A 27,414-nucleotide genomic window follows, 5' to 3' on the forward strand; every position below is an offset into this window, starting at 1 on the left:
TACAACCTTATTTACAAAAGTATATCAACCCATGCCACCAGTTATATAATTGAGTACCTATCTTAGTACCAAAAAAATTGTTATAAAACCAGAAAAGAAAAGAAAAATCTTCTGCTCCTATGTTTCTATCCATGATTGTAATAGCTATATAATAACCTAACCCCGCCCCCTAAACCATAAATTAATCCCCCTGACTTTAATCTAAAGTGCAGTGTGCTTAGACTAGTGCCTGTGTCCAATATGTGACTCCCTTTGTATATTCATATATGGGTCCTGTGTCCTAAGGAACAGGTCCATTACATACAATGACATATTTGCCCTGAAATACCCTAACGTGTAAAATATAACTCCATCCTAGTGTGAAATATCAAACCTAGTGTTAGATATAGGGGTATAATCTTATGCCCATTATTATGGCTAGCCCTAATGTAATCAATCATCTGCAATGAAGCAATTCAGGTCCAGCTCCACGTTCAACCCTCTGGGATGCATGGTTTGCATAGAATAGATCCATTTCGTTTCCATTTTGGAGATTTCTCGAATCTTGTGGCATCCTCGCCATTTTGTAGTCAGTTTCTGCAATGCTGAAAAGTGCATAACAGAGGCATCACATCCATGTTTTTCAGAAAAGTGTCTTGACAGACTATGGCTTTTAAAGCCTTTTTGAATGTTTTTCACATGCTCGTTAATTCTTGATTTAAGCATCCTCTTTGTCCGGCCTATATATTGGAGCCCACAAGGGCACCATATTAAATAGACCACATGGGTGCTACTGCAAGTAATAAACTCCTTGATGGGATAATTTATGCCAGTACATTGTGAGGTGTTATGTGTCATCTTCTGCGTTTGGGAGGTTAGGCATGGATTGCATTGCCTACAAGGAAAGAACCCCTTTTGTCCCCACATATCCGTACGATTCCTAACCTGTGGGTCATCTATACTGGTTTTTACCAGGCCTCTCTGTAAGTTGTAGGCCTTCCTATAGATGAACTTTGGTTTCATTGGAATCTTATTTTTTAGCAGTGGGTCATTTTGTAACAGTCCCCAATATCTCTGAATGATATTTTCAACTTCCCTGTGTTGTGCACTGTACTCCAAACAGATCGCATAATCAAATTTATCTCCCCTGGTCACTTGAGGTTTTTCCACTAGCAAACTTTGTCTGTCCCGATTTTTTATAACTTCAATTTCATTCCTCAAGGGTCGTTCTTGGTACCCTTTATCTACAAACCTTTGCAGAAGCATTTCTGCTTGATTATCATAATCACTTGTACGTGAACAGTTTCGTCTAATCCTTGTAAATTGGCTTCTCGGGACACTTTTTAGCCAGTTCTTGTGGTGACAGCTCTTAATGGGGATGTAAGCATTCCGATCTGTTTTTTTGAAAAATGTTTTAGTGCCCACTGTGTCGTCCATTTTAAATATAACCACATCAAGGAACTCAATCTGGCTTGTGCTCCAATTTGCTGATAAAGTGATCCCCTTATCATTCTTGTTCAGCCATTCTACATATTCCTCCAATTGTTGTTCTGAACCCCTCCAAATCCACACCAGGTCATCTATGTACCTTCTCCAGGTTATCACCTGACTACTTTGCGAACATGCCAACACCTTCATTTCCCAGTCATCCATAAATATATTCGCTACGCTGGGGGCATATTTCGCCCCCATAGCGCATCCTAGTGTTTGAAGATAGAATTGTCCTCCATACCAGAAGTAATTATGTGTCAAGGAGAACTCCAACAGCTTGACTGTGAATTCAATTTGTTCTTCCTTTAAATGGGTGTACACCTTCAAGGCCTGTCGAACGGTTCTTATTGCCTCAGTGTGAGGTATGATGGTATAGAGAGCCGTCACATCAGCTGTGACCATAAAATCTTCTTTTTGAATGTTCATTTTTTCAATTGTTTGTAATAACTGTTTCGTGTCCTTCAATAGTAGCGTGAGTTGCTTAACTACAGGTTGTAGAAAAGAGTCAATGTACTCACCGATTCTTTGATTGAGAGATCCTATACCACTTATGATGGGTCTTCCTGGAGGTTTGGTCATGTTCTTATGGATTTTGGGGTTTTGGTACATCACAGGGATTCTAGGAGCATCAATCACCAGATATCTGAATTCCATATCATTCAGAATTTGCTTGTCAAGTCCTTCTTTTAGTAGGGATCTGAGTTCACCCATGTATTGACTAGTGGGGTCTCCCTTAAGTTTTTTGTATGTGGCCTGATCCTTTAGGATATTCTGCATTTCTTCACGATATTGCTCCACATGCATGACAACAACCCCCCCACCTTTGTCAGCAGGCCTTATTAACACCTCTTTTTTCTGGCTGAGCTCCTTGATTATCTTCAGCTCTGAATTGTTCTGTCTGACCTCTATTTTTTCCAGGTCTTTAAGCACCATATTTTTGAAAACTTGTACCGTGCTATCTTTTGAATTGTCTGGAGGGTTAAACGTGGACCTGTTCCGCAGACCTGTATGAATAAAACCTCCTGACCCTATACTTACATTGGCTTTCATAGTAGGCCCTTCTTTTGATAGAAAATATTTTTTAATATTTAACTTTCTGACATATTTATTAATATCTATGTATGTCCCAAACTTGTTGAGACCTTGCTTTGGGGCATATTTGAGACCTTTATCCAGGATATTGAGTTCACTGCTTGTCAGGGGTATACCGCTAATGTTAAAAATGCCTTCCCCTTTCTTTATCTCCTTCTTTTCACTATTTCTCCCTCCCCTTCGTCCTCGTCTAGTCCTCTTTTTTTGATAAACCCTCGACTGTATTGTATCTCTTCCCAGTTGTTCCTGGGGGATTCCCCCCCCAAAAAATGATGATGGATAGTTTCGTCTGTCTGCCTGTCTAATGGCTCATATCTATTGTAAGTGGGCAGATAGTCCTGTCTGAAATCTCTCTGTGGATATTGTGATGCGAACCCTTCAGGGCCCCACCTCGGTTGATGATGGGGCCGGTCATCACCAATCTGGTTGTCCTCATTGTTTTTCTTTGGTATAGCTTTCCCCTTTGCATATTTGGGTTGCTGCCACCCATTCTGTTGTAATCTCTTAATAGGAGTTGGTTTTCCTCTCTGGATTTGATGCGGTTGATAATATGGGTTAGAGTATCTACTGTCCCTTTGCTGCTCCCTTATCTCTCCCCTCTGAACTGTATTTTCTACCCTAGAGGCCACATTTCCAGGTTGATTTCTGTTTGGATCTATATCCCCAGGCTGGTGGCCTAATGGCCCTACATCCTTATTTTGATTATTGTCTGTTTCAGCTTTTTTCCTCTTACTCTGTTCAATTTGCCATTTGTATGCTGTCTGGCTTTTATATTCCTGCCATTCATTTTGGAAAAAGAGGAGCGCACACACCGCTTTAATAGTATTCGTTTAACCAGTATCAGCGGTAGTGCAGCATACTCGCTGTCGAAAAGAGTACGATTAAAATGGATATGTTTAATATCAGACAGAGAGGGGTCATTGACTTAGATAAACTGTTTGTTAAAGAGCCCAGCACAGAACACCAGAGTATAGATATGATGTTTAGGCAATTACAGAACCTTATGATTAAGGAAACTAATGCCTGGTGGGATCTGGCAAGTCTTAGCAAGCATGCTAAAGAGGGCATAATTCCTAAACGATTTAGATGGGATATACTACCCACCGATGGTGAGGAGAATGATGAGAATGACAAAGAGTTGGGAGAGTTTCTTAACCAGTGTGGAGTAAACTTACTAAAAATTCTGGGAAAAAGAAAACAAAATAGATTGGATAGACTGGGAAAGGAAATAGAGGAGCTTAAAATTAAAATGGAGGAGTTTAAAGAGCAGGAAGACTTCATTGGTAATGCGACTGTGTTAACAAAAATACTTCAAAAAAATGAAAGAGAAATGAGTGACATTAAAATTAAAAGATTTCAAAATGAATGGCAGGAATATAAAAGCCAGACAGCATACAAATGGCAAATTGAACAGAGTAAGAGGAAAAAAGCTGAAACAGACAATAATCAAAATAAGGATGTAGGGCCATTAGGCCACCAGCCTGGGGATATAGATCCAAACAGAAATCAACCTGGAAATGTGGCCTCTAGGGTAGAAAATACAGTTCAGAGGGGAGAGATAAGGGAGCAGCAAAGGGACAGTAGATACTCTAACCCATATTATCAACCGCATCAAATCCAGAGAGGAAAACCAACTCCTATTAAGAGATTACAACAGAATGGGTGGCAGCAACCCAAATATGCAAAGGGGAAAGCTATACCAAAGAAAAACAATGAGGACAACCAGATTGGTGATGACCGGCCCCATCATCAACCGAGGTGGGGCCCTGAAGGGTTCGCATCACAATATCCACAGAGAGATTTCAGACAGGACTATCTGCCCACTTACAATAGATATGAGCCATTAGACAGGCAGACAGACGAAACTATCCATCATCATTTTTTTGGGGGGGAATCCCCCAGGAACAACTGGGAAGAGATACAATACAGTCGAGGGTTTATCAAAAAAAGAGGACTAGACGAGGACGAAGGGGAGGGAGAAATAGTGAAAAGAAGGAGATAAAGAAAGGGGAAGGCATTTTTAACATTAGCGGTATACCCCTGACAAGCAGTGAACTCAATATCCTGGATAAAGGTCTCAAATATGCCCCAAAGCAAGGTCTCAACAAGTTTGGGACATACATAGATATTAATAAATATGTCAGAAAGTTAAATATTAAAAAATATTTTCTATCAAAAGAAGGGCCTACTATGAAAGCCAATGTAAGTATAGGGTCAGGAGGTTTTATTCATACAGGTCTGCGGAACAGGTCCACGTTTAACCCTCCAGACAATTCAAAAGATAGCACGGTACAAGTTTTCAAAAATATGGTGCTTAAAGACCTGGAAAAAATAGAGGTCAGACAGAACAATTCAGAGCTGAAGATAATCAAGGAGCTCAGCCAGAAAAAAGAGGTGTTAATAAGGCCTGCTGACAAAGGTGGGGGGGTTGTTGTCATGCATGTGGAGCAATATCGTGAAGAAATGCAGAATATCCTAAAGGATCAGGCCACATACAAAAAACTTAAGGGAGACCCCACTAGTCAATACATGGGTGAACTCAGATCCCTACTAAAAGAAGGACTTGACAAGCAAATTCTGAATGATATGGAATTCAGATATCTGGTGATTGATGCTCCTAGAATCCCTGTGATGTACCAAAACCCCAAAATCCATAAGAACATGACCAAACCTCCAGGAAGACCCATCATAAGTGGTATAGGATCTCTCAATCAAAGAATCGGTGAGTACATTGACTCTTTTCTACAACCTGTAGTTAAGCAACTCACGCTACTATTGAAGGACACGAAACAGTTATTACAAACAATTGAAAAAATGAACATTCAAAAAGAAGATTTTATGGTCACAGCTGATGTGACGGCTCTCTATACCATCATACCTCACACTGAGGCAATAAGAACCGTTCGACAGGCCTTGAAGGTGTACACCCATTTAAAGGAAGAACAAATTGAATTCACAGTCAAGCTGTTGGAGTTCTCCTTGACACATAATTACTTCTGGTATGGAGGACAATTCTATCTTCAAACACTAGGATGCGCTATGGGGGCGAAATATGCCCCCAGCGTAGCGAATATATTTATGGATGACTAGGAAATGAAGGTGTTGGCATGTTCGCAAAGTAGTCAGGTGATAACCTGGAGAAGGTACATAGATGACCTGGTGTGGATTTGGAGGGGTTCAGAACAACAATTGGAGGAATATGTAGAATGGCTGAACAAGAATGATAAGGGGATCACTTTATCAGCAAATTGGAGCACAAGCCAGATTGAGTTCCTTGATGTGGTTATATTTAAAATGGACGACACAGTGGGCACTAAAACATTTTTCAAAAAAACAGATCGGAATGCTTACATCCCCATTAAGAGCTGTCACCACAAGAACTGGCTAAAAAGTGTCCCGAGAAGCCAATTTACAAGGATTAGACGAAACTGTTCACGTACAAGTGATTATGATAATCAAGCAGAAATGCTTCTGCAAAGGTTTGTAGATAAAGGGTACCAAGAACGACCCTTGAGGAATGAAATTGAAGTTATAAAAAATCGGGACAGACAAAGTTTGCTAGTGGAAAAACCTCAAGTGACCAGGGGAGATAAATTTGATTATGCGATCTGTTTGGAGTACAGTGCACAACACAGGGAAGTTGAAAATATCATTCAGAGATATTGGGGACTGTTACAAAATGACCCACTGCTAAAAAATAAGATTCCAATGAAACCAAAGTTCATCTATAGGAAGGCCTACAACTTACAGAGAGGCCTGGTAAAAACCAGTATAGATGACCCACAGGTTAGGAATCGTACGGATATGTGGGGACAAAAGGGGTTCTTTCCTTGTAGGCAATGCAATCCATGCCTAACCTCCCAAACGCAGAAGATGACACATAACACCTCACAATGTACTGGCATAAATTATCCCATCAAGGAGTTTATTACTTGCAGTAGCACCCATGTGGTCTATTTAATATGGTGCCCTTGTGGGCTCCAATATATAGGCCGGACAAAGAGGATGCTTAAATCAAGAATTAACGAGCATGTGAAAAACATTCAAAAAGGCTTTAAAAGCCATAGTCTGTCAAGACACTTTTCTGAAAAACATGGATGTGATGCCTCTGTTATGCACTTTTCAGCATTGCAGAAACTGACTACAAAATGGCGAGGATGCCACAAGATTCGAGAAATCTCCAAAATGGAAACGAAATGGATCTATTCTATGCAAACCATGCATCCCAGAGGGTTGAACGTGGAGCTGGACCTGAATTGCTTCATTGCAGATGATTGATTACATTAGGGCTAGCCATAATAATGGGCATAAGATTATACCCCTATATCTAACACTAGGTTTGATATTTCACACTAGGATGGAGTTATATTTTACACGTTAGGGTATTTCAGGGCAAATAATGTCATTGTATGTAATGGACCTGTTCCTTAGGACACAGGACCCATATATGAATATACAAAGGGAGTCACATATTGGACACAGGCACTAGTCTAAGCACACTGCACTTTAGATTAAAGTCAGGGGGATTAATTTATGGTTTAGGGGGCGGGGTTAGGTTATTATATAGCTATTACAATCATGGATAGAAACATAGGAGCAGAAGATTTTTCTTTTCTTTTCTGGTTTTATAACAATTTTTTTGGTACTAAGATAGGTACTCAATTATATAACTGGTGGCATGGGTTGATATACTTTTGTAAATAAGGTTGTATACAGCGATTGTGATGCATGATCTCTGGATAGGGTCACTGTACAATCATTAGTGTGTATGCATGTTCTTGCAATCTTATGGCTATTTATTGCACTGATGTCTAGCTATGTAGTTTTATATATATTTTATTTTTTATTTTTATTTTTATTACTTTATATTTTTTTATATTTTCAATGTATATTTTTATTGTATATATACATATACAGGTAAACTAGATAGTGAGCAGGAAGTATGATAATTGTGAAAAAGTATTAAGTTTGTCCATTAGATGTCGCTATAAGATGCAACACTGAGTCCCAGTATGACAGAGATATGACAGGTTGTGCTGTATCTGTCAGTCTCTGCTGCTGAAAATGGCCGCCGCGTTCAGAAGGGGAATTAACATATGTTACACAATAAAAGCGTCTCTGCGCCGGACCGGAGGTATGCCCCTGATGAGTCATTGATGACGAAACCGGTAGGGCGGGGCCTCGGTCGTGGTGCGAGAGACGCGGAGAGCATTAGCAGCGGCTATTAGGACGTCCGAGGATTTATTATATGCGCATTTTTAACCGAATGGAATGTGAGTGCACCTTGTATACATTTTGTATTTGATTAAACGTTATTACGCTATGGCAAGTTTTGCTCTGAGTCTTTAAGGGATAAGAAGCTTGATACGCCTATTGAACAACTCTGGAAAGCGTGTTTGCTGGTTCTCTGAGATCAGCCAAAGCATCTGGTGAGCAGATCATATAGCCTTTTCTCACACACGGAAAAATCACAGCACAGTGTGTTGGAGGTGTTTTTTTTTTTTTTTTTTTTTTTTTTTTTTTTTGGCACAGTGGGGAGTGCAATCACGGTGATTCAAACTGTAATAGGATTACGCTATGTTTGTCTCTTTCTGCTTACTTCCGAGTATTTGAACTGCTGGAGCCTGGAAGACCAGGAGGAATTGGAGCAGTGTTTCACGCTTATTGCTGACTATAACTAATCAGCCACAAGTTCTGGTGAGCGCAATATATTATTCTAATGACAGGAAGAACAGCACATGGATTTTAGACATTGGATGATTATTGAATCACAGTAATGCAGTGGATGGCGATGAGACTTATGAACTTATGAACTTATATATAAAGAGCACTGTTAAATGTTGAGCACGACACTACTTCCTTACAAATACATGAAATCTACTACACCAAAAACGCTTCACAAAACCGCAAAACGCTAGCTGAAACGCTGCAGAAAAAGAAGAAAAAGCGTTTCAAAATCTGCTAGCATTTTGCGGATCTGCTAGCGGTTTTTGGTGTGCACCCGGCCTTACAGAGCAGTTACAGGCTTTAACTAACTGCGCAGAGAGCACAGGAGCCTGACTAAGGAGGCACGCAGGCAAGTCTATGCATGCTCAATAGTCCCCAACTGCCAGGGCTGACAGCAGCAGAACGGATGGACATCGAGGTAGCGCATGGATTTCAGGGAGCCAGAGGAAGCTCCTGGTAAGTATAAATCCTTGAGTTGTTTTCATAAGGTTTACTTTAAAGATGTCCATCTTTCTTATGTCAAAAGGTTGGGAGGTATGTACTACCACCGCCAAATAGGGGTCCCACTAGGTAACCATTACCAGAGCAGGGCCAGGTAGAAAGCTATAGGGCACAAGGAAACCACTGGCAGGGAGGGGCTCATTTGGGAAAGAGGAAGGAGGGTGGGGGGGGGGGGGGGGGCCTGGCCAAAAAGTTTGCTATGGGGCCCAGTGAGTTGTAGCTACGCCCCTGCTTGGTAGACAGTTGTCTAAGAGCCGAATGTCTGGTCGACACCCACACCTTGTCTCCTGGGGTGAAGTGCCACTCAACAGACCGTCTCTTGTCGGCTTGTTTCTTTTGCTTTTGAAAAGCTACTCCCAGATTTGTCTTTACCTGTCCCCAAAGCTCCTTTAAAGCTTTCTGCCAATCTTCCAGAGCTGGGAGCGAGGAAGAACACACAGGCAATGGGGAAAACTTAGGGGACTTTCCTGACACAACCTGGAAAGGCGACAACCCTGTTGATGAGCTCTTCAGGTTGTTGTGCGCAAACTCCACAAAAGGCAAAAACTTAACCCACTCGGTCTGTGCATCTGCGACATAACATCTAAGGAATTGCTCCAGAGCCTGATTAACCCTTTTGGTCTGCCCGTTGGACTGTGGGTGATACCCTGAAGAAAACGACAGGTTCATACCCAATGTGTGGCAAAAAGCCCTCCAAAACTTTGACACAAACTGGACTCCCCTGTCAGAAACCACATCATCCGGGATTCCATGCAAGCGGAAGACGTGCTGCACGAAGAGATCGGCCAACTCCTGGGCCGAGGGAAATCCTTTAATGGGAACAAAATGGGCCATTTTGCTGAACCTATCTAAGATTACCCATATGTGTCATGCCTTCCGACCTGGGTAGCTCACCAATAAAATCCATGGACAGATGGGTCCATGGTTCACTTGGTACTGGCAAGGATTGTAGGGTACCCACTGGAGCCAGGCGGGAAGGCTTGCTCCTGGCACACACAACACACTCTCTGACAAACTCCTTACAATCCGAGGCCAAGGAGGGTCACCACACACACCTAGTGAGTAAATCCAGAGTGCGAGTGGTCCCAGGGTGACCCGCATTCTTATGGGCGTGAAAGAGCTGCAAGATCTGCAACTGGAACGGAAGTGGCATGAAAAGAACCCCATCTGGTTTCCCCTCCGGAGTATCCAGCTGGTAAGAGGCTAATGTAGCAGCCCAATCCTCCCAAGTTTCAGTGGCAGCTAGCACTACCTTACGGGGTATAATGCTCTCTGGAAGTGTACACTGAGCTGTCTCGGGTTCGAAACATCTGGAGAGCGCATCTGCCTTTACGTTTTTAGAACCTGGGGTGTACGTGATGACAAATCTGAAGCAAGAAAAGAATAAAGACCAGCGGGCCTGTCTGAGGGTAAGCCTTTTGGCGCCCTCAATGTACTCTAGGTTCTTATGGTCAGTATATACCACAATAGTGTGTTCTGCACCCTCCAGCCAATGACGCCATTCTTGGAAGGCTAACTTAATGGCAAGGAGTTCCCTGTTGCCCACATCGTAGTTCCTTTCAGCAGGAGAGAACCTACGTGAGAAGTAGGCACAGGGATGTGTCTTGCCCTGCGGACCTGAACGTTGAGACAGGACCGCCCCCACCCCAATTTCTGAGGCATCCACCTCCACCATGAAGGGAATAGTGACATCAACATGTCTCAGTATTGGTGCAGAGCAAAACATCTTTTTCAGGGTACTGAAGGCTGACTGAGCCTCTGATGACCAGTGGTATGGATCAGCCCCCTTCTTGGTAAGGCTAGTCAGAGGGGCTACTACCGAGGAGAATCCCCTGATAAATCTCTGGTAGTAGTTAGCAAAACCAAGGAATCTTTGAAGTGCTTTCAAACCCACAGGTTGGGGCCACTCTAAGACAGCCGAAACCTTTTCTGGATCCATCAAGAGACCTGAAGTCGAGATAATATAGCCCAGAAAGGGAACTTGAGTAACCTCAAAGACACACTTCTCTAGTTTTGCATAGAGTGAATTCTGTCTCAATTTTCCCAGCACATATCTGACATGCTTACGATGCTCTCCAATGTTCGGAGAGAAAATCAAAATGTCGTCAAGGTAGACCAAGACGAATTTCCCCAATATCTCTCTGAAGACCTTGTTTATTAATTCTTGAAAGACGGCCGGGGCATTACACAACCCGAAGGGCATAACCAGATACTCGTAGTGCCCATCGGGTGTATTGAAGGCCGTCTTCCACTCGTCCCCATCCCTGATGCGCACCAAGTTGTATGCCCCCCATAAGTCTAACTTAGAGAAAATACTGGCATTGGTTATCTGAGCGAAGAGATCATCTATCAGGGGCAAAGGATAGCGATTCTTTACAGTGATCTTGTTCAGACCCCTATAATCAATACATGGTCTAAGACCACCGTCCTTTTGTACAAAGAAGAATCCGGCACCAGCTGGAGATCGGGAGGGACGGATAAAACCTTTAGCCAGATTTTCTTTAATGTACTCTCGCATAGCCATCTTCTCGGGCCCCGACAGATTATAGAGATGCCCTCTAGGGGGCATACAACCTGATCTTAAGTCTATGGGACAGTCATAACTCCGATGAGGTGGGAGTTTGTCCGCTGACTTAGGACAGAATACGTCAGAAAACTCGGCATATTGTGTCGGAACCCCTTTCACCTCTAGCTTGGTGGTACAGATAACAATTTTCTCTAGACAGTGGCTAAGACAAAAAGGTGACCAAGCAAGCAACTGGCCTGATGCCCAGTCTATCTGCGGGGAATGAAGTTGCAACCAGGGCATTCCGAGGACAATGGTGGAAGTTGACATGCGCAGAACAAGGAACTGTAGCTTTTCTTTGTGTAAAATGCCTATAGTGCAGGACAATAACGGAGTTTGAGAGAGAGGTTGTCTGTACTATAATGGGGAGTCATCAATGGCAGTGACCACTATTTGCCGATCCACTGGATGTATTGGGATTCCCAAACCCTTCACAAACTTGTAGTCTACAAAGTTGGCTGCCGACCTATGAAGGCCTGAGCGCTCGTGGTCAAATTCCCCCAAGAAATGGAACACGGAAGGAGTAACCGATTATTCTGATTAAGAGGTAACCTCTACTCGTCTAGGGTATTACCTCTAACTACACCTAGACGGCAGCGTTTCCCGACTTCTTGGGGCAATTTTGAGCAATATGGCCCTCCTCTGCACAATATAAACACAGTCTCTCAGCCTTTCTGCGCTCTTTCTCGGCCCGAGTTAACCAAGAATGTCCGATTTGCATCGGCTCATCAGTAGGTGGGGTAGACGAGGAGGACGCATAAGAAAGTGCCCTTACTGCATTCCTTCCTCTTGATTGACGCTGATAGCGTAAGCGGCGGTCCACTCGTACCGCCAGTGAAATGGCATCAACAGACTTCGGTTCAGGGTGTCCTAGCATTAATTCAGAGACTGCGTCTGACAGGCCTGAAAGGAAGCAGTCCAATAAAGCATAGGACCCCCACCTAGATGACACAGCCCACCTCCTAAACTCCGCTGCATAAACCTCTACCGTATCTCGACCCTGAGGGAGAGTTTTGAGCTTCCTCTCCGCAGTGATCGAAGCATCCGGATCGTCATAAATTATAGCCATAGCTTTAAAAAAATTCCTCAACTGAGGTTAGAGCTGTATCTTCGGGTGAAAGCCCGTATGCCCAGGTTTGGGAGTCCCCGGACAATAGGGTTTTGATAAAAGTCACCCTTTGCTGCTCAGGACCAGATAGGGTCGGCCTTAATTCGAAATAAGACAAGATCCGGTTACGAAAATTCTGGAAGTTGGATCTCTGCCCTGAAAACTTCTCAGGAACTGACATGCGGAGATCTGTGACCGGAGGGGATTGCATTGTAGCAACAGTTGTTTGCCAGAGCTGCACAGATCCAGACAGTTGTGCGATCTGGGTCTGTTGCGTATTAACCACCTCAATGAGATTATTAAGTGAGGTGGCTAAAGTCTCGATCTGTTCGCGTAATGCTTCCATTATAAAGGTCTGCTGTTCTGTAAGCAATCGGTGTCAACACACAGAGAGAATCCGATTATTGGTGATCTGCAGTATCACCAAGAATGCGGATATATACTTGATTATTAATGATCTGCAGAATCACCAAATAATACAAGTATGACTAACCTCTGGACACCTAAGACAGTGAAAACAGTAATAACAAGTTAACAATACGAAATCGTGGAAATGTCCACCACACAGCGATTCCTCAGAGGTGTGGTTACCTCTGAATGGGAATCCCGTATGTGAGATCCTCTAGAAGGCTGGAAGAGGAGTCTCAGCCTCTAGCAGCAATAATCTGCTAGGGCAAGCGTCTCGCAGAGGCAAGCCTCAGAGATAGCCCACCAGTGGGAGACGTTCCACTGGGGGAAGAAAGGTCAGACAAGCAGAGGTTCGGCAACAAAGAAGGCGGCACAGTACAGGAGCGAAAGGCAGAAGAATAAACGTAATCAGGCAGAGGTCGGCAACAGAGATCAGATAGGCAAGGTACACAATCGATGAGAGAGAGTAGCCAGGAATAGCCAGAGTCTAGACACAGGTAAATCACAATTACAATCCTAACTCAGGTGTGAAATCCTTAGCATCAACACCAGGGCACTGCACTAAGGTCTGAGCGTTAACACAGAGATGTATTCACGACAGCAGACAATTAGCTACTGCCCAGCAAGTCCAATTTGTAGCTAGAGAGCTACTCAGCGCCGCCCCAGAGCCCCAACCAATCAGGACACCTCCTGAGGTCAGCTGACTGGTGAGTCAGCTGAGCCTCCTACGTAGGAGGTAAAAGTCCTGCCTTCTTGCACGCGCGCGTGCGACCCTCTGCCTCTGTGTGATGGAGAGGCCAGGCCCAGGGTCCGCGTCCGCACGTGGACTGGAGTCCGCTAGCCGCAATGTGAGACCTACCAGCCTGCGCCGGCGGCTCCGCATGAATGGCGGAATCTGCCGGCTGGGAAGCGGAGATCGCCGCCATACTGCCCCGCATGGCGGCGTTGTCTCCGCTATTCCTCACACATAGACTTCAAAACACTTCACACACTTCCAGCAGGCTGTCATATGTAAACTTCAAACGTTCCTGTGTTAGCTTCCAACTGTCCAGATTCAGCTAGTCCGGATTGTATATTTGGTCAACAGGTAGCTGTTTACATGACTACAAAGTTCAAAGCAATGCAACACCTTTTCAGGATGCAGGACAAATGCAGAGGTTGTTATGTAATTACTTGTTTCTTTGTTATGGCACTCTAGACTCCTGTACTACAAGTTACAGGTGACAAAGCAAAGTACACATATGAGACAGTATTTCATAGCAGATCAAAGGTAAGGACCTGACTGGCCATTGACTAATTAGCCATCTCCTAATTAGAGGCTAGGTAGACAGTCCATAATTGAATGTCTAGGTTCATTTGCCTATCCAACGTAATTTATCTTATTAAATGCAGACAATGGTAGCTTTTCCTGCTGGAAACTGAATGCAGAGTTAATTTACATTTACATACAGGAACTCCATGAAGCCCGGTGTCCAATTACCCTGAAGCCAGCTGGCTTTGAGCAGACTTACACATATGACACAGGCAGAAAGGGTGAAAATATGGCTTCCATGAGATACAATATGGCTGCTATGTTCTGCATATTACCGTACATATCATCATCACCACATATATGCTCACACCTATACCTTCTTGCGAGCAAGCGCTCGCGCGAGATTGCATATAGACATTATAACTTCCTATTCACCTGACTAAGCATGTGCGCTCCACAGTGTGAAACGTCTCTTTCGTCTCGTTTTCCTCCGCAAAGGAGCCCGGCAAAGCTCCTTCCTGCATAAAAGAGTTGAAAAGCAAAAAAAGTGCACACTGTTGTAAGAAATGAAGCTGCACACAGGTTTGCACTTACAAGCAGGTATCTTGTTTAATGGCACATCTCATATATAAACTGCAGCCAACACCTCCGACTTGAGTTTCGGCTAATTTGCCTTCATTATAAAAAGAGTAAGCATACTAATTTACAGCCAAGCGATGAGATGCAACCAGATCTGTTCTGACAGGGTGGGCAGAAACAAACATTTGCAATACTTTAAAAATATTTTTATTAAACAAGGTTACAGTCATCTAACTGAGGCCCAAATCAGGAAAGCTAACATCCCTAGGACTCAGCTGGAAAACTATGTGTAAACATATGAATGGACACAGGTACACAATTACACTCTTGTTCCTAAAAGCCTTCAATGATCTTCGAGTTACCGCCCTGGAGGGTGGCTTTAAATCACAAAAAGAGGGATTTATAGCAGAGATTAAATGTATACATTGGTTTAAAGCTGTAGATAAAATATCAAATAAGGATGCCAATTTCTTATGTTGGTATGAGGGTGATGATGATATTTAATGTCATAATTATTTTTTTCAGCTTAGACAAACAGCATACATTCTGCTTGTAGCTAACTCTTGAACTCGGAATTTACAATGCTTCTGTGCCAAAGTCTCAGTTGTGTGAGGAGTAAAGGGTCTTATCTATTTTGTCATAAATCAGCTAACATTCTCTCAAAACCCTATTTGGGTGTTTTCTTTCACTTAATACTCGATTGAGGTTTTTTCTATATAGGATTTGTTATTTTCTGAAACTCTAAATTTGTTAAACTTATTTAAATATAACAAGCCTAATTACCCCTGGGACCAATCAGATGTACCCCTTGGGGCATGTGTACCACATGTTGAGAACCTAGGCTTTAGATGATGCAAGGCACAGAGGACTATGATGAGGTGGCAGGAGATGCTGCTCTGTGGTGTTTCTTTCCTCTGACGAGGAGCTGCAAGGATGGGTTTTGCCATGTGTCCTCCTCTCATCATCTCACCAGGTGTGTGTTGTTCCTACAGAGAGGTGTAAGAGGCCGGACAAGGATAAGCCGTACACATTCTACCAGGCTAGAGATTTCTATAATCCCGAGGAAGAGGTGATAGTTATGTGTAAGGAGGAGGGATATCGCCCGTCACATCAGAAGGTGAAATGTGTGTCTACTGGAGGAAAAGATAACTGGGATAATTCTCCTTCATGTATTGGTGAGTAGAAAGTATTCTCTATATCAGCAGCTGTGCGGATAGATTGTGCTATGTGTCCTCCTATCATCATCTCACCAGCTGTGTGTTGTCCCTACAGAGAGGTGTAAGAGGCCGGACCAGGATAAGCCGTACACATTCTCCATAGATAAACATTTCTATAATCCCGGGGAAGAGGTGACAGTTGTGTGTAAGGAGGAGGGATATCGTCTGTCACATCCAAAAGTGACATGTGTGTTTACTGGGGGAAAAGATAACTGGGATCTTCCTCCTACATGTATTGGTGAGTAGAAAGTATTGCCCATACAATCAGCTATCCTCGGGACCTTATATACCAGTATATATTGCATGGTCACATGTTGGGAAGGGGCGGAGCCTTACTAATCTCTGCAGTCATCAGACACAGCAGCCATTGTCAGGTCCTTCTATACCAGTATATATATCCAATAGCATGGTCACATGGTGGGAAGGGGCGGGGCCTTACTCATTCCTGCAGTCATCAGACGTATCAGCAGCCATTGTCAGGTCCTTCTATACCAGTATATATAGCCAATAGCGTGGTCACATGTTGGGAAGGGGCGGAGCCTTACTCATTCCTGCAGTCATCAGACATATCAGCTGCCATTATCAGGTACTTCTATACAAGTTTATATATCCAATAGCGTGGTCACATGGTGGGGAGGGGCGGGGCCTTACTCATTCCTGCAGTCATCAGACATATCAGCAGCCATCGTCAGGTCCTTCTATACCAGTATATATAACCAATAGTGTGGTCACATGGTGGGAAGGGGCGGTGCCTTAATCATTCCTGCAGTCATCAGACATATCAGCAGCCATCGTCAGGTCCTTCTATACCAGTATATATAACCAATAGTGTGGTCACATGGTGGGAAGGGGCGGTGCCTTACTCATTCCTGCAGTCATCAGACATATCAGCTGCCATTATCAGGTACTTCTATACAAGTTTATATATCCAATAGCGTGGTCACATGGTGGGGAGGGGCGGGGCCTTACTCATTCCTGCAGTCAGACATATCAGCAGCCATTGTCAGGTCCTTCTATACCAGTATATATAACCAATAGTGTGGTCACATGTTGGGAAGGGGCGGGGCCTTACTCATTCCTGCAGTCATCAGACATATCAGCAGCCATTGTCAGCTCCTTCTATACCAGTATATATAACCAATAGCGTGGTCACATGGTGGGAAGGGGCGGGGCCTTACTCATTCCTGCAGTCATCAGACATAGCAGCCATTGTCAGGCCTTCTATACCAGTATATATAACCAATAGCGTGGTCACATGGTTCGAAGGGGCGGGGCCTTACTCATTCCTGCAGTCAGACATATCAGCAGCCATTGTCAGGTCCTTCTATACCAATATATATAACCAATAGTGTGGTCACATGGTGGGAAGGGGCGGGGCCTTACTCATTCCTGCAGTCAGACATATCAGCAGCCATTGTCAGCTCCTTCTATACCAGTATATATAACCAATAGTGTGGTCACATGGTGGGAAGGGGCGGGGCCTTACTCATTCCTGCAGTCATCAGACATATCAGCTGCCATTGTCAGGTTCTTCTATACCAGTATATATAACCAATAGCGTGGTCACATGTTAGGAAGGGGCGGGGCCTTACTCATTCCTGCAGTCATCAGACATATCAGCAGCCATTGTCAGGTCCTTCAATACCAGTATATATAACCAATAGCGTGGTCACATGGTGGGAAGGGGCGGGGCCTTACTTATTCCTGCAGTCATCAGACATATCAGCAGCCATTGTCAGGTCCTTCTATACCAGTATATATAACGAATAGTGTGGTCACATGGTGGGAAGGGGCGGAGCCTTACTCATTCCTGCAGTCATCAGACATATCAGCAGCCATTGTCAGCTCCTTCTATACCAGTATATATAACCAATAGCATGGTCACATGGTGGGAAGGGGTGGGGCCTTACTCATTCCTGCAGTCATCAGACATATCAGCAGCCATTGTCAGCTCCTTCTATACCAGTATATATAACCAATAGCGTGGTCACATGGTGGGAAGGGGCGGGGCCTTACTCATTCCTGCAGTCATCAGACATAGCAGCCATTGTCAGGTCCTTCTATACCAGTATATATATCCAATAGCATGGTCACATGGTGGGAAGGGGCGGGGCCTTACTCATTCCTGCAGTCATCAGACGTATCAGCAGCCATTGTCAGGTCCTTCTATACCAGTATATATAGCCAATAGCGTGGTCACATGTTGGGAAGGGGCGGAGCCTTACTCATTCCTGCAGTCATCAGACATATCAGCTGCCATTATCAGGTACTTCTATACAAGTTTATATATCCAATAGCGTGGTCACATGGTGGGGAGGGGCGGGGCCTTACTCATTCCTGCAGTCATCAGACATATCAGCAGCCATCGTCAGGTCCTTCTATACCAGTATATATAACCAATAGTGTGGTCACATGGTGGGAAGGGGCGGTGCCTTACTCATTCCTGCAGTCATCAGACATATCAGCAGCCATCGTCAGGTCCTTCTATACCAGTATATATAACCAATAGTGTGGTCACATGGTGGGAAGGGGCGGTGCCTTACTCATTCCTGCAGTCATCAGACATATCAGCTGCCATTATCAGGTACTTCTATACAAGTTTATATATCCAATAGCGTGGTCACATGGTGGGGAGGGGCGGGGCCTTACTCATTCCTGCAGTCAGACATATCAGCAGCCATTGTCAGGTCCTTCTATACCAGTATATATAACCAATAGTGTGGTCACATGTTGGGAAGGGGCGGGGCCTTACTCATTCCTGCAGTCATCAGACATATCAGCAGCCATTGTCAGCTCCTTCTATACCAGTATATATAACCAATAGCGTGGTCACATGGTGGGAAGGGGCGGGGCCTTACTCATTCCTGCAGTCATCAGACATAGCAGCCATTGTCAGGCCTTCTATACCAGTATATATAACCAATAGCGTGGTCACATGGTTCGAAGGGGCGGGGCCTTACTCATTCCTGCAGTCAGACATATCAGCAGCCATTGTCAGGTCCTTCTATACCAATATATATAACCAATAGTGTGGTCACATGGTGGGAAGGGGCGGGGCCTTACTCATTCCTGCAGTCAGACATATCAGCAGCCATTGTCAGCTCCTTCTATACCAGTATATATAACCAATAGTGTGGTCACATGGTGGGAAGGGGCGGGGCCTTACTCATTCCTGCAGTCATCAGACATATCAGCTGCCATTGTCAGGTTCTTCTATACCAGTATATATAACCAATAGCGTGGTCACATGTTAGGAAGGGGCGGGGCCTTACTCATTCCTGCAGTCATCAGACATATCAGCAGCCATTGTCAGGTCCTTCAATACCAGTATATATAACCAATAGCGTGGTCACATGGTGGGAAGGGGCGGGGCCTTACTCATTCCTGCAGTCATCAGACATATCAGCAGCCATTGTCAGGTCCTTCTATACCAGTATATATAACCAATAGTGTGGTCACATGGTGGGAAGGGGCGGAGCCTTACTCATTCCTGCAGTCATCAGACATATCAGCAGCCATTGTCAGCTCCTTCTATACCAGTATATATAACCAATAGCATGGTCACATGGTGGGAAGGGGTGGGGCCTTACTCATTCCTGCAGTCATCAGACATATCAGCAGCCATTGTCAGCTCCTTCTATACCAGTATATATAACCAATAGCGTGGTCACATGGTGGGAAGGGGCGGGGCCTTACTCATTCCTGCAGTCATCAGACATAGCAGCCATTGTCAGGCCTTCTATACCAGTATATATAACCAATAGCGTGGTCACATGGTTCGAAGGGGCGGGGCCTTACTCATTCCTGCAGTCATCAGACATATCAGCAGCCATTGTCAGGTCCTTCTATACCAGTATATATAACCAATAGTGTGGTCACATGGTGGGAAGGGGTGGGGCCTTACTCATTCCTGCAGTCATCAGACGTATCAGCTGCCATTGTCAGGTCCTTCTATACCAGTATATATAACCAATAGTGTGGTCACATGTTGGGAAGGGGCGGGGCCTTACTCATTCCTGCAGTCATCAGACATAGCAGCTATTGTCAGGTCCTTCTATACCAGTATATATAGCCAATAGCATGGTGACATAGTGGGAAGGGGCAGGGCCTTACTCATTCCTGCAGTCATCAGACATATCTGCAGCCATTGTCAGGTCCTTCTATACCAGTATATATAACCAATAGTGTGGTCACATGGTGGGAAGGGGCGGGGCCTTACTCATTCCTGCAGTCATCAGACATATCTGCAGCCATTGTCAGGTCCTTCTATACCAGTATATATAACCAATAGTGTGGTCACATGGTGGGAAGGGGCGGAGCCTTACTCATTCCTGCAGTCATCAGACATATCAGCAGCCATTGTCAGCGCCTTCTATACCAGTATATATAACCAATAGCGTGGTCACATGGTGGGAAGGGGCGGGGCCTTACTCATTCCTGCAATCATCAGACATATCAGCAGCCATTGTCAGGTCCTTCTATACCAGTATATATAACCAATAGTGTGGTCACATGGTGGGAAGAGGCGGAGCCTTACTCATTCCTGCAGTCATCAGACATATCAGCAGCCATTTACAGGTCCTTCTATACCAGTATATATAACCAATAGTGTGGTCACATGTTGGGAAGGGTCGGGGCCTTTCTCATTCCTGCAGTCATCAGACATATCAGCAGCCATTGTCAGCTCCTTCTATACCAATATATATAACCAATAGTGTGGTCACATGGTGGGAAGGGGCGGGGCCTTACTCATTCCTGCAGTCATCAGACATAGCAGCCATTGTCAGGCCTTCTATACCAGTATATATAACCAATAGCGTGGTCACATGGTTCGAAGGGGCGGGGCCTTACTCATTCCTGCAGTCAGACATATCAGCAGCCATTGTCAGGTCCTTCTATACCAATATATATAACCAATAGTGTGGTCACATGGTGGGAAGGGGCGGGGCCTTACTCATTCCTGCAGTCATCAGACATATCAGCAGCCATTGTCAGGTCCTTCTATACCAGTATATATAACCAATAGCGTGGTCACATGGTGGGAAGGGGCGGGGCCTTACTCATTCCTGCAGTCATCAGACATATCTGCAGCCATTGTCAGGTTCTTCTATACCAGTATATATAACCAATAGCGTGGTCACATGTTAGGAAGGGGCGGAGCCTTACTCATTCCTGCAGTCATCAGACATATCAGCAGCCATTGTCAGGTCTTTCAATACCAGTATATATAACCAATAGCGTGGTCACATGGTGGGAAGGGGCGGGGCCTTACTCATTCCTGCAGTCATCAGACATATCAGCAGCCATTGTCAGGTCCTTCTATACCAGTATATATAACCAATAGTGTGGTCACATGGTGGGAAGGGGCGGAGCCTTACTCATTCCTGCAGTCATCAGACATATCAGCAGCCATTGTCAGCTCCTTCTATACCAGTATATATAACCAATAGCATGGTCACATGGTGGGAAGGGGTGGGGCCTTACTCATTCCTGCAGTCATCAGACATATCAGCAGCCATTGTCAGCTCCTTCTATACCAGTATATATAACCAATAGCGTGGTCACATGGTGGGAAGGGGCGGGGCCTTACTCATTCCTGCAGTCATCAGACATAGCAGCCATTGTCAGGCCTTCTATACCAGTATATATAACCAATAGCGTGGTCACATGGTTCGAAGGGGCGGGGCCTTACTCATTCCTGCAGTCATCAGACATATCAGCAGCCATTGTCAGGTCCTTCTATACCAGTATATATAACCAATAGTGTGGTCACATGGTGGGAAGGGGCGGGGCCTTACTCATTCCTGCAGTCATCAGACATAGCAGCCATTGTCAGGTCCTTCTATACCAGTATATATAGCCAATAGCATGGTGACATAGTGGGAAGGGGCGGGGCCTTACTCATTCCTGCAGTCATCAGACATATCTGCAGCCATTGTCAGGTCCTTCTATACCAGTATATATAACCAATAGTGTGGTCACATGGTGGGAAGGGGCGGAGCCTTACTCATTCCTGCAGTCATCAGACATATCAGCAGCCATTGTCAGCGCCTTCTATACCAGTATATATAACCAATAGCATGGTCACATGGTGGGAAGGGGCGGGGCCTTACTCATTCCTGCAATCATCAGACATATCAGCAGCCATTGTCAGGTCCTTCTATACCAGTATATATAACCAATAGTGTGGTCACATGGTGGGAAGAGGCGGAGCCTTACTCATTCCTGCAGTCATCAGACATATCAGCAGCCATTTACAGGTCCTTCTATACCAGTATATATAACCAATAGTGTGGTCACATGTTGGGAAGGGGCGGGGCCTTTCTCATTCCTGCAGTCATCAGACATATCAGCAGCCATTGTCAGCTCCTTCTATACCAATATATATAACCAATAGTGTGGTCACATGGTGGGAAGGGGCGGGGCCTTACTCATTCCTGCAGTCATCAGACATAGCAGCCATTGTCAGGCCTTCTATACCAGTATATATAACCAATAGCGTGGTCACATGGTTCGAAGGGGCGGGGCCTTACTCATTCCTGCAGTCAGACACATCAGCAGCCATTGTCAGGTCCTTCTATACCAATATATATATAACCAATAGTGTGGTCACATGGTGGGAAGGGGCGGGGCCTTACTCATTCCTGCAGTCATCAGACATATCAGCAGCCATTGTCAGGTCCTTCTATACCAGTATATATAACCAATAGCGTGGTCACATGGTGGGAAGGGGCGGGGCCTTACTCATTCCTGCAGTCATCAGACATATCTGCAGCCATTGTCAGGTTCTTCTATACCAGTATATATAACCAATAGCGTGGTCACATGTTAGGAAGGGGCGGAGCCTTACTCATTCCTGCAGTCATCAGACATATCAGCAGCCATTGTCAGCTCCTTCTATACCAGTATATATAACCAATAGCATGGTCACATGGTGGGAAGGGGTGGGGCCTTACTCATTCCTGCAGTCATCAGACATATCAGCAGCCATTGTCAGCTCCTTCTATACCAGTATTTCCATATGTCTCCATGGCAGCACGATCGGGTTAAGTCCCGCCCACTTCACCCCATAGGACTATCCTTGTATAAATTAAGCTCCCAAGCTCGCCCCCCTAGTCTTTTGTTCGTCCTCACCTCACCCCAGGGACCGGTGCACTACCATGTTTTAAGAGGATCCTAAATTGCTTCCTACCGTCTCCCGCACAGGTTCAGCCTCTCCTGTGTGATGCCCCCGCATAGCAACTAAATGACGCTCTTTGGGGAAGATCCACTGCTGGCCGTGGAGTGTAAGGTGGGCGTTTTCCTTCTGAAACAATGTTTCATGCGGCCAGTACCTGTACAGTGTATTAGCTGCTAAATGCGGCTATCGGCAACCTCCAGTCTGCCCTTCTCCCTTTTCTGTTTTCCCCTCCAGGTGTCATGGCGCCGGACGCCGGGCGTGCGTTCCACCAGCGCTCCGGCTGGGTATTCTTCCGGAAACGTCACTTCCGGCTGGTTACTTCCGCCTAGCTTTCGGAGGCACAGATTGGTCCCTCCGCCGGCAGGAAGCTCTCGTTGCCTCGGCCCCGCCCCCTCTTTCCGATTGGTACTCGGAAGAGGGGAGGGCTATTTAAATCGAGAGAGCGTGCAGTCAGTGGCTACAACCTGTCAGATCGGCGGCACGTTCCTGGCTGCTGCAGGTTGGAGCCCAGTTTTCTCGTACAGAGGTGGGTTATGAATATTATTAATGTCGGGCCGCTGGATGCTATGACGTTGCTAGTACTTTACTATAACTTTACCATACTAATTTTTATCTATATATCTTACAGCGGATGCTGTATATATGGAGCCAGAAGAGCCGAATAGTGACCAGGGTCAGGATGTTAGGTAGGAAGCAATACTTTAAGGTAGGCTTTTCTTCTCTTCTAGCAAAAGAGTGCTGGCTGACAGACTGTTTTATGTCTTGCAGCCCTCGGGACAATCAGAGTGGAGAAGAGGATCAGCCAACTCGTCCTCAGACTAATAAAAAAAATACAGATCGACAAACTCCCAAAGAGTCGTCTAAAAGACGTTCACCTTCTGAGAGGAAGATCAAGATCTCGTTCTAGGAGACGATCACGATCTAAGAGACGTAACAGATCTAAATCACCTAGAAGACATCGCTCAAGCTCATATTACTCTTCAAGAAGGAGATGTTGGGCCTGTAATAAATACGCAATACCAGGCAAACGCGTATGCACTGATTGCTTCCATGATATGGCTAGAGAGTCTGACCGATCCTTGGACGTATCTTCTATGATTAAGCAAGCAGTACAAGAAACAATGAACGATTATATATCTTCCTTACCCTCACACTCAGCGGATCAACAAAGAGACAATGACCCTCAACCTGGGCCATCAGGACTTAATGATGTAGACATGGAGCAGCCTGGAGGTTTCGATTTTGCCCTTGTACAACCATATGTATCAGCAGTAAGAGAAGCCATGGAATGGCAGGAAGAACAGGTGCCGGAAGGGTCCGCTGGCCAGAAAGAGTATTATGCGCATTTAAAGAAAACGTCAAAAAACTTCCCATTAATTAATCAAATTAAGGAGGTGATGATGGACGAGTGGAAAAAAGTAGACAAGAAGCCAGCTCTAACTAATAGGTTTAACAAGCTATACCCACTGGGAGAAGACATTATGGGATGCCTGGACAATCCGCCTAAAGTAGACGCTTCAGTGATCGGTCTGGCGAGACATGTGACATTACCAAGAGAAGATGCAATCTCCTTTAAAGAGCCACTCGATAGAAAGATGGATGCAGAACTTAAAAGATCTTACACCGCCTCCGGATCGGCATGTAAACCGGCCATTGCGCTCACCTCAGTGGCAGAAGCTATGAAGGCATGGATCAATAATATTGAAGAAGCTCTACAGTCCGGGGCAGAAAAAGATGATATCATCGCTGCATTAGACGATTTAAAACTAACCTCGGACTTTGTAGCTGAAGCAGCGGTGGATATATTACGTTGCTCTACACGTTCCATGCTTCACACGGTCATCTCTAAAAGGGCACTATGGCTAAAAGGGTGGTCTGCAGATCAACTCTCAAAGCAAGATTGGTGCAAGATACCCTACGACGGAAAAAACTTATTCGGCCAAGAAATGGATGATGCAATCCGCCGAGTGACGGGAGGGAAATCAGGAATGATCCCTCAGGACCGAAAGAATAGACGACCAGCCTATACTCCAAGACCAACCTTTAACCAGAGTAGATACAGATCTTCTACATCCTATAGACCAGGCCGCGAATTCAGGCGCAATTGGCAAAGCTCTCATGCCTCACTACAGAAAATCACGAGACAGAAAAGATCGAACCCGGCCCCCTCTCAACAGAAGCCTTTTTGATGGTCAGCCCGCCCAGACAGGACGGGTCGGCGGGAGACTTCAGTCTTTCAGGAATGTCTGGGCGGAGAACATCAGCGATCCGTGGGTGGTCCAGACAATATCACTAGGACATCGATGGAAATTTACCAAAACGCCAGAAACAATCTTCAGACCAACAAAGATCCCATCATCTATGGAAAAGAGGAAAATTCTCTTTCATTACATAGAGGACCTACTACAGAAAGGAGCAGTGGTGGAAGTTCCCAGCCAGGAGAGAGGAACAGGAGTATACTCCCCCTTGTTCTTTGTTACGAAAAAGTCAGGCGAACTGAGGCCCGTTATGGACCTGAGGGAGTTGAACTCACACATCGCTCTGAAACATTTCAAGATGGAAACTATTCAAACTATAACGAAAGTGATCATGCAAGGAGATTGGGCTCTGTCCGTAGACCTCGAGGATGCCTACCTTCACGTGATGATCCACTCAAGGTATCAAAAATATCTGAGGTTTTCGGTCGCAAATCAGCACTTTCAATTTCGGGCCCTGCCGTTCGGAATCTGCACGGCGCCAAGAGTATTCTCGAAGATCCTGCTGTCCCTGGTCGAGAAGTTAAGAGTCAATGGACTCAGACTATTTCATTATCTCGACGATCTACTGTTATTGGAGCAAGACAGACAGGTACTGCTGGCACACAAACAGATCCTTCTCGAGTGTCTAGAGAAGTTTGGGTGGAAAGTGAACGCAAAGAAGAGTCAACTAACACCGTCACAAGACTTTATATTTCTGGGAGCACGTCTACAGACAGCAACGAATACGATTGGCTTACCACTGGAAAAGCAGATAAAGATAAAGAACATGATGCAGAGGGCAATCTGCACAACTATCATGACAGCGAGACAATGCCTAAGTCTGCTGGGTACAATGACCTCCACAATACCCATGGTGAAGTGGGCCCAATGGCACGGCAGAGCTTGGCAGAAAGGCTTACTCGACCAATGGTCAACGGGCAAGATGAATCAGCAGATCTTCATAACATCAGCCATGAGGAGGAGCTTGTTATGGTGGGTTGCCACAGCGAATCTGGACACTCCACTACCTATCCAGCTACCAGAACCGATCATTGTTACCACCGACGCGAGCCAGATGGGATGGGGGGCGCATCTGGCACAAGAATCAATCCAGGGGACATGGAGTCCAGCCCAGACGAACTGTCCAGCAAACATATTAGAGATACGGGCAGCATCATTAGCCCTAAAACATTTCAAAACACTGCTACAGAACAAAAATGTACTTCTTCGTCTAGACAACCGTACAGCGGTGGCGTATATAAGGAAGCAGGGAGGAACAAGATCTTCTACCCTGATGCAGGAGGTGGCTCCAATATTCCAGTTCGCAGAGAAGAATCTTCTATTCCTATCAGCAACGTACATTCCGGGCCCGGAGAATATCAAAGCGGACTTTCTAAGTCGCACACGATTAGACAACAACGAATGGGCCCTAAACGACACAATATATCTGGACATATGCAAACAGTTTGGAACCCCACAGTTAGACTTAATGGCGACAGTCCACAACAGGAAGTGCCACCAGTACTATTCGAGGTGGAGATCAGTACAAGCAGTTGCGACGGATGCACTGACAGCGGAATGGAGATTCGAGAGGGCCTACGTCTTTCCCCCTATACCAGTGATACACAGATTGCTGAAAAGACTCCTGACGGAACCAGTATCTTTGTTAGCGGTGATACCATTCTGGCCGAGGAGGCCTTGGTTTCCGCTGCTGTGGAAACTGAAAACAGCTCAACCTCTGATACTGCCGAACCAGGCGGACCTTCTACATCAAGGACCGATCCTACATCCCAACCCAGCAAAACTAAATTTAGCTGTCTGGACATTGAAAGGAGGAAATTGGAGACACTAGGATACTCGGAGACTTTAATTAAAACTATGCTTAGTGCTAGAAAGCCCACAACTAATAAAACTTACAGTAATATCTGGAATCGGTTCTTGTCATTTGCTGAAGAATCCCGAATTGACCCTTTGAACCCGGAGGTTAAGGAGGTACTTCACTTCCTCCAATCAGGCCTCGAAAAGGGACTAGGATACCATTCCCTGAAGGTACAAGTAACGGCGCTTTCAGCGCTAA

At 45.1% G+C, this 27,414-nt stretch overlaps 1 protein-coding gene across 1 annotated transcript in view; it reads left to right on the forward strand.

Moving 5' to 3' along the window:
* The window catches only part of LOC137544499 (complement factor H-like), a 200,555-nt gene that overhangs the window by 124,107 nt on the left and 49,034 nt on the right, over positions 1 to 27,414 (forward strand). Inside the window, exons 11-12 of the mRNA XM_068265587.1 lie at positions 15,696 to 15,878; positions 15,976 to 16,158. Of these exons, the coding sequence (XP_068121688.1) occupies positions 15,696 to 15,878; positions 15,976 to 16,158 (366 nt within the window). The remainder of the gene's footprint in view (positions 1 to 15,695; positions 15,879 to 15,975; positions 16,159 to 27,414) is intronic.

Source organism: Hyperolius riggenbachi, chromosome 1 (assembly GCF_040937935.1).
Source record: "Hyperolius riggenbachi isolate aHypRig1 chromosome 1, aHypRig1.pri, whole genome shotgun sequence".
Lineage (NCBI taxonomy): Eukaryota > Metazoa > Chordata > Amphibia > Anura > Hyperoliidae > Hyperolius > Hyperolius riggenbachi.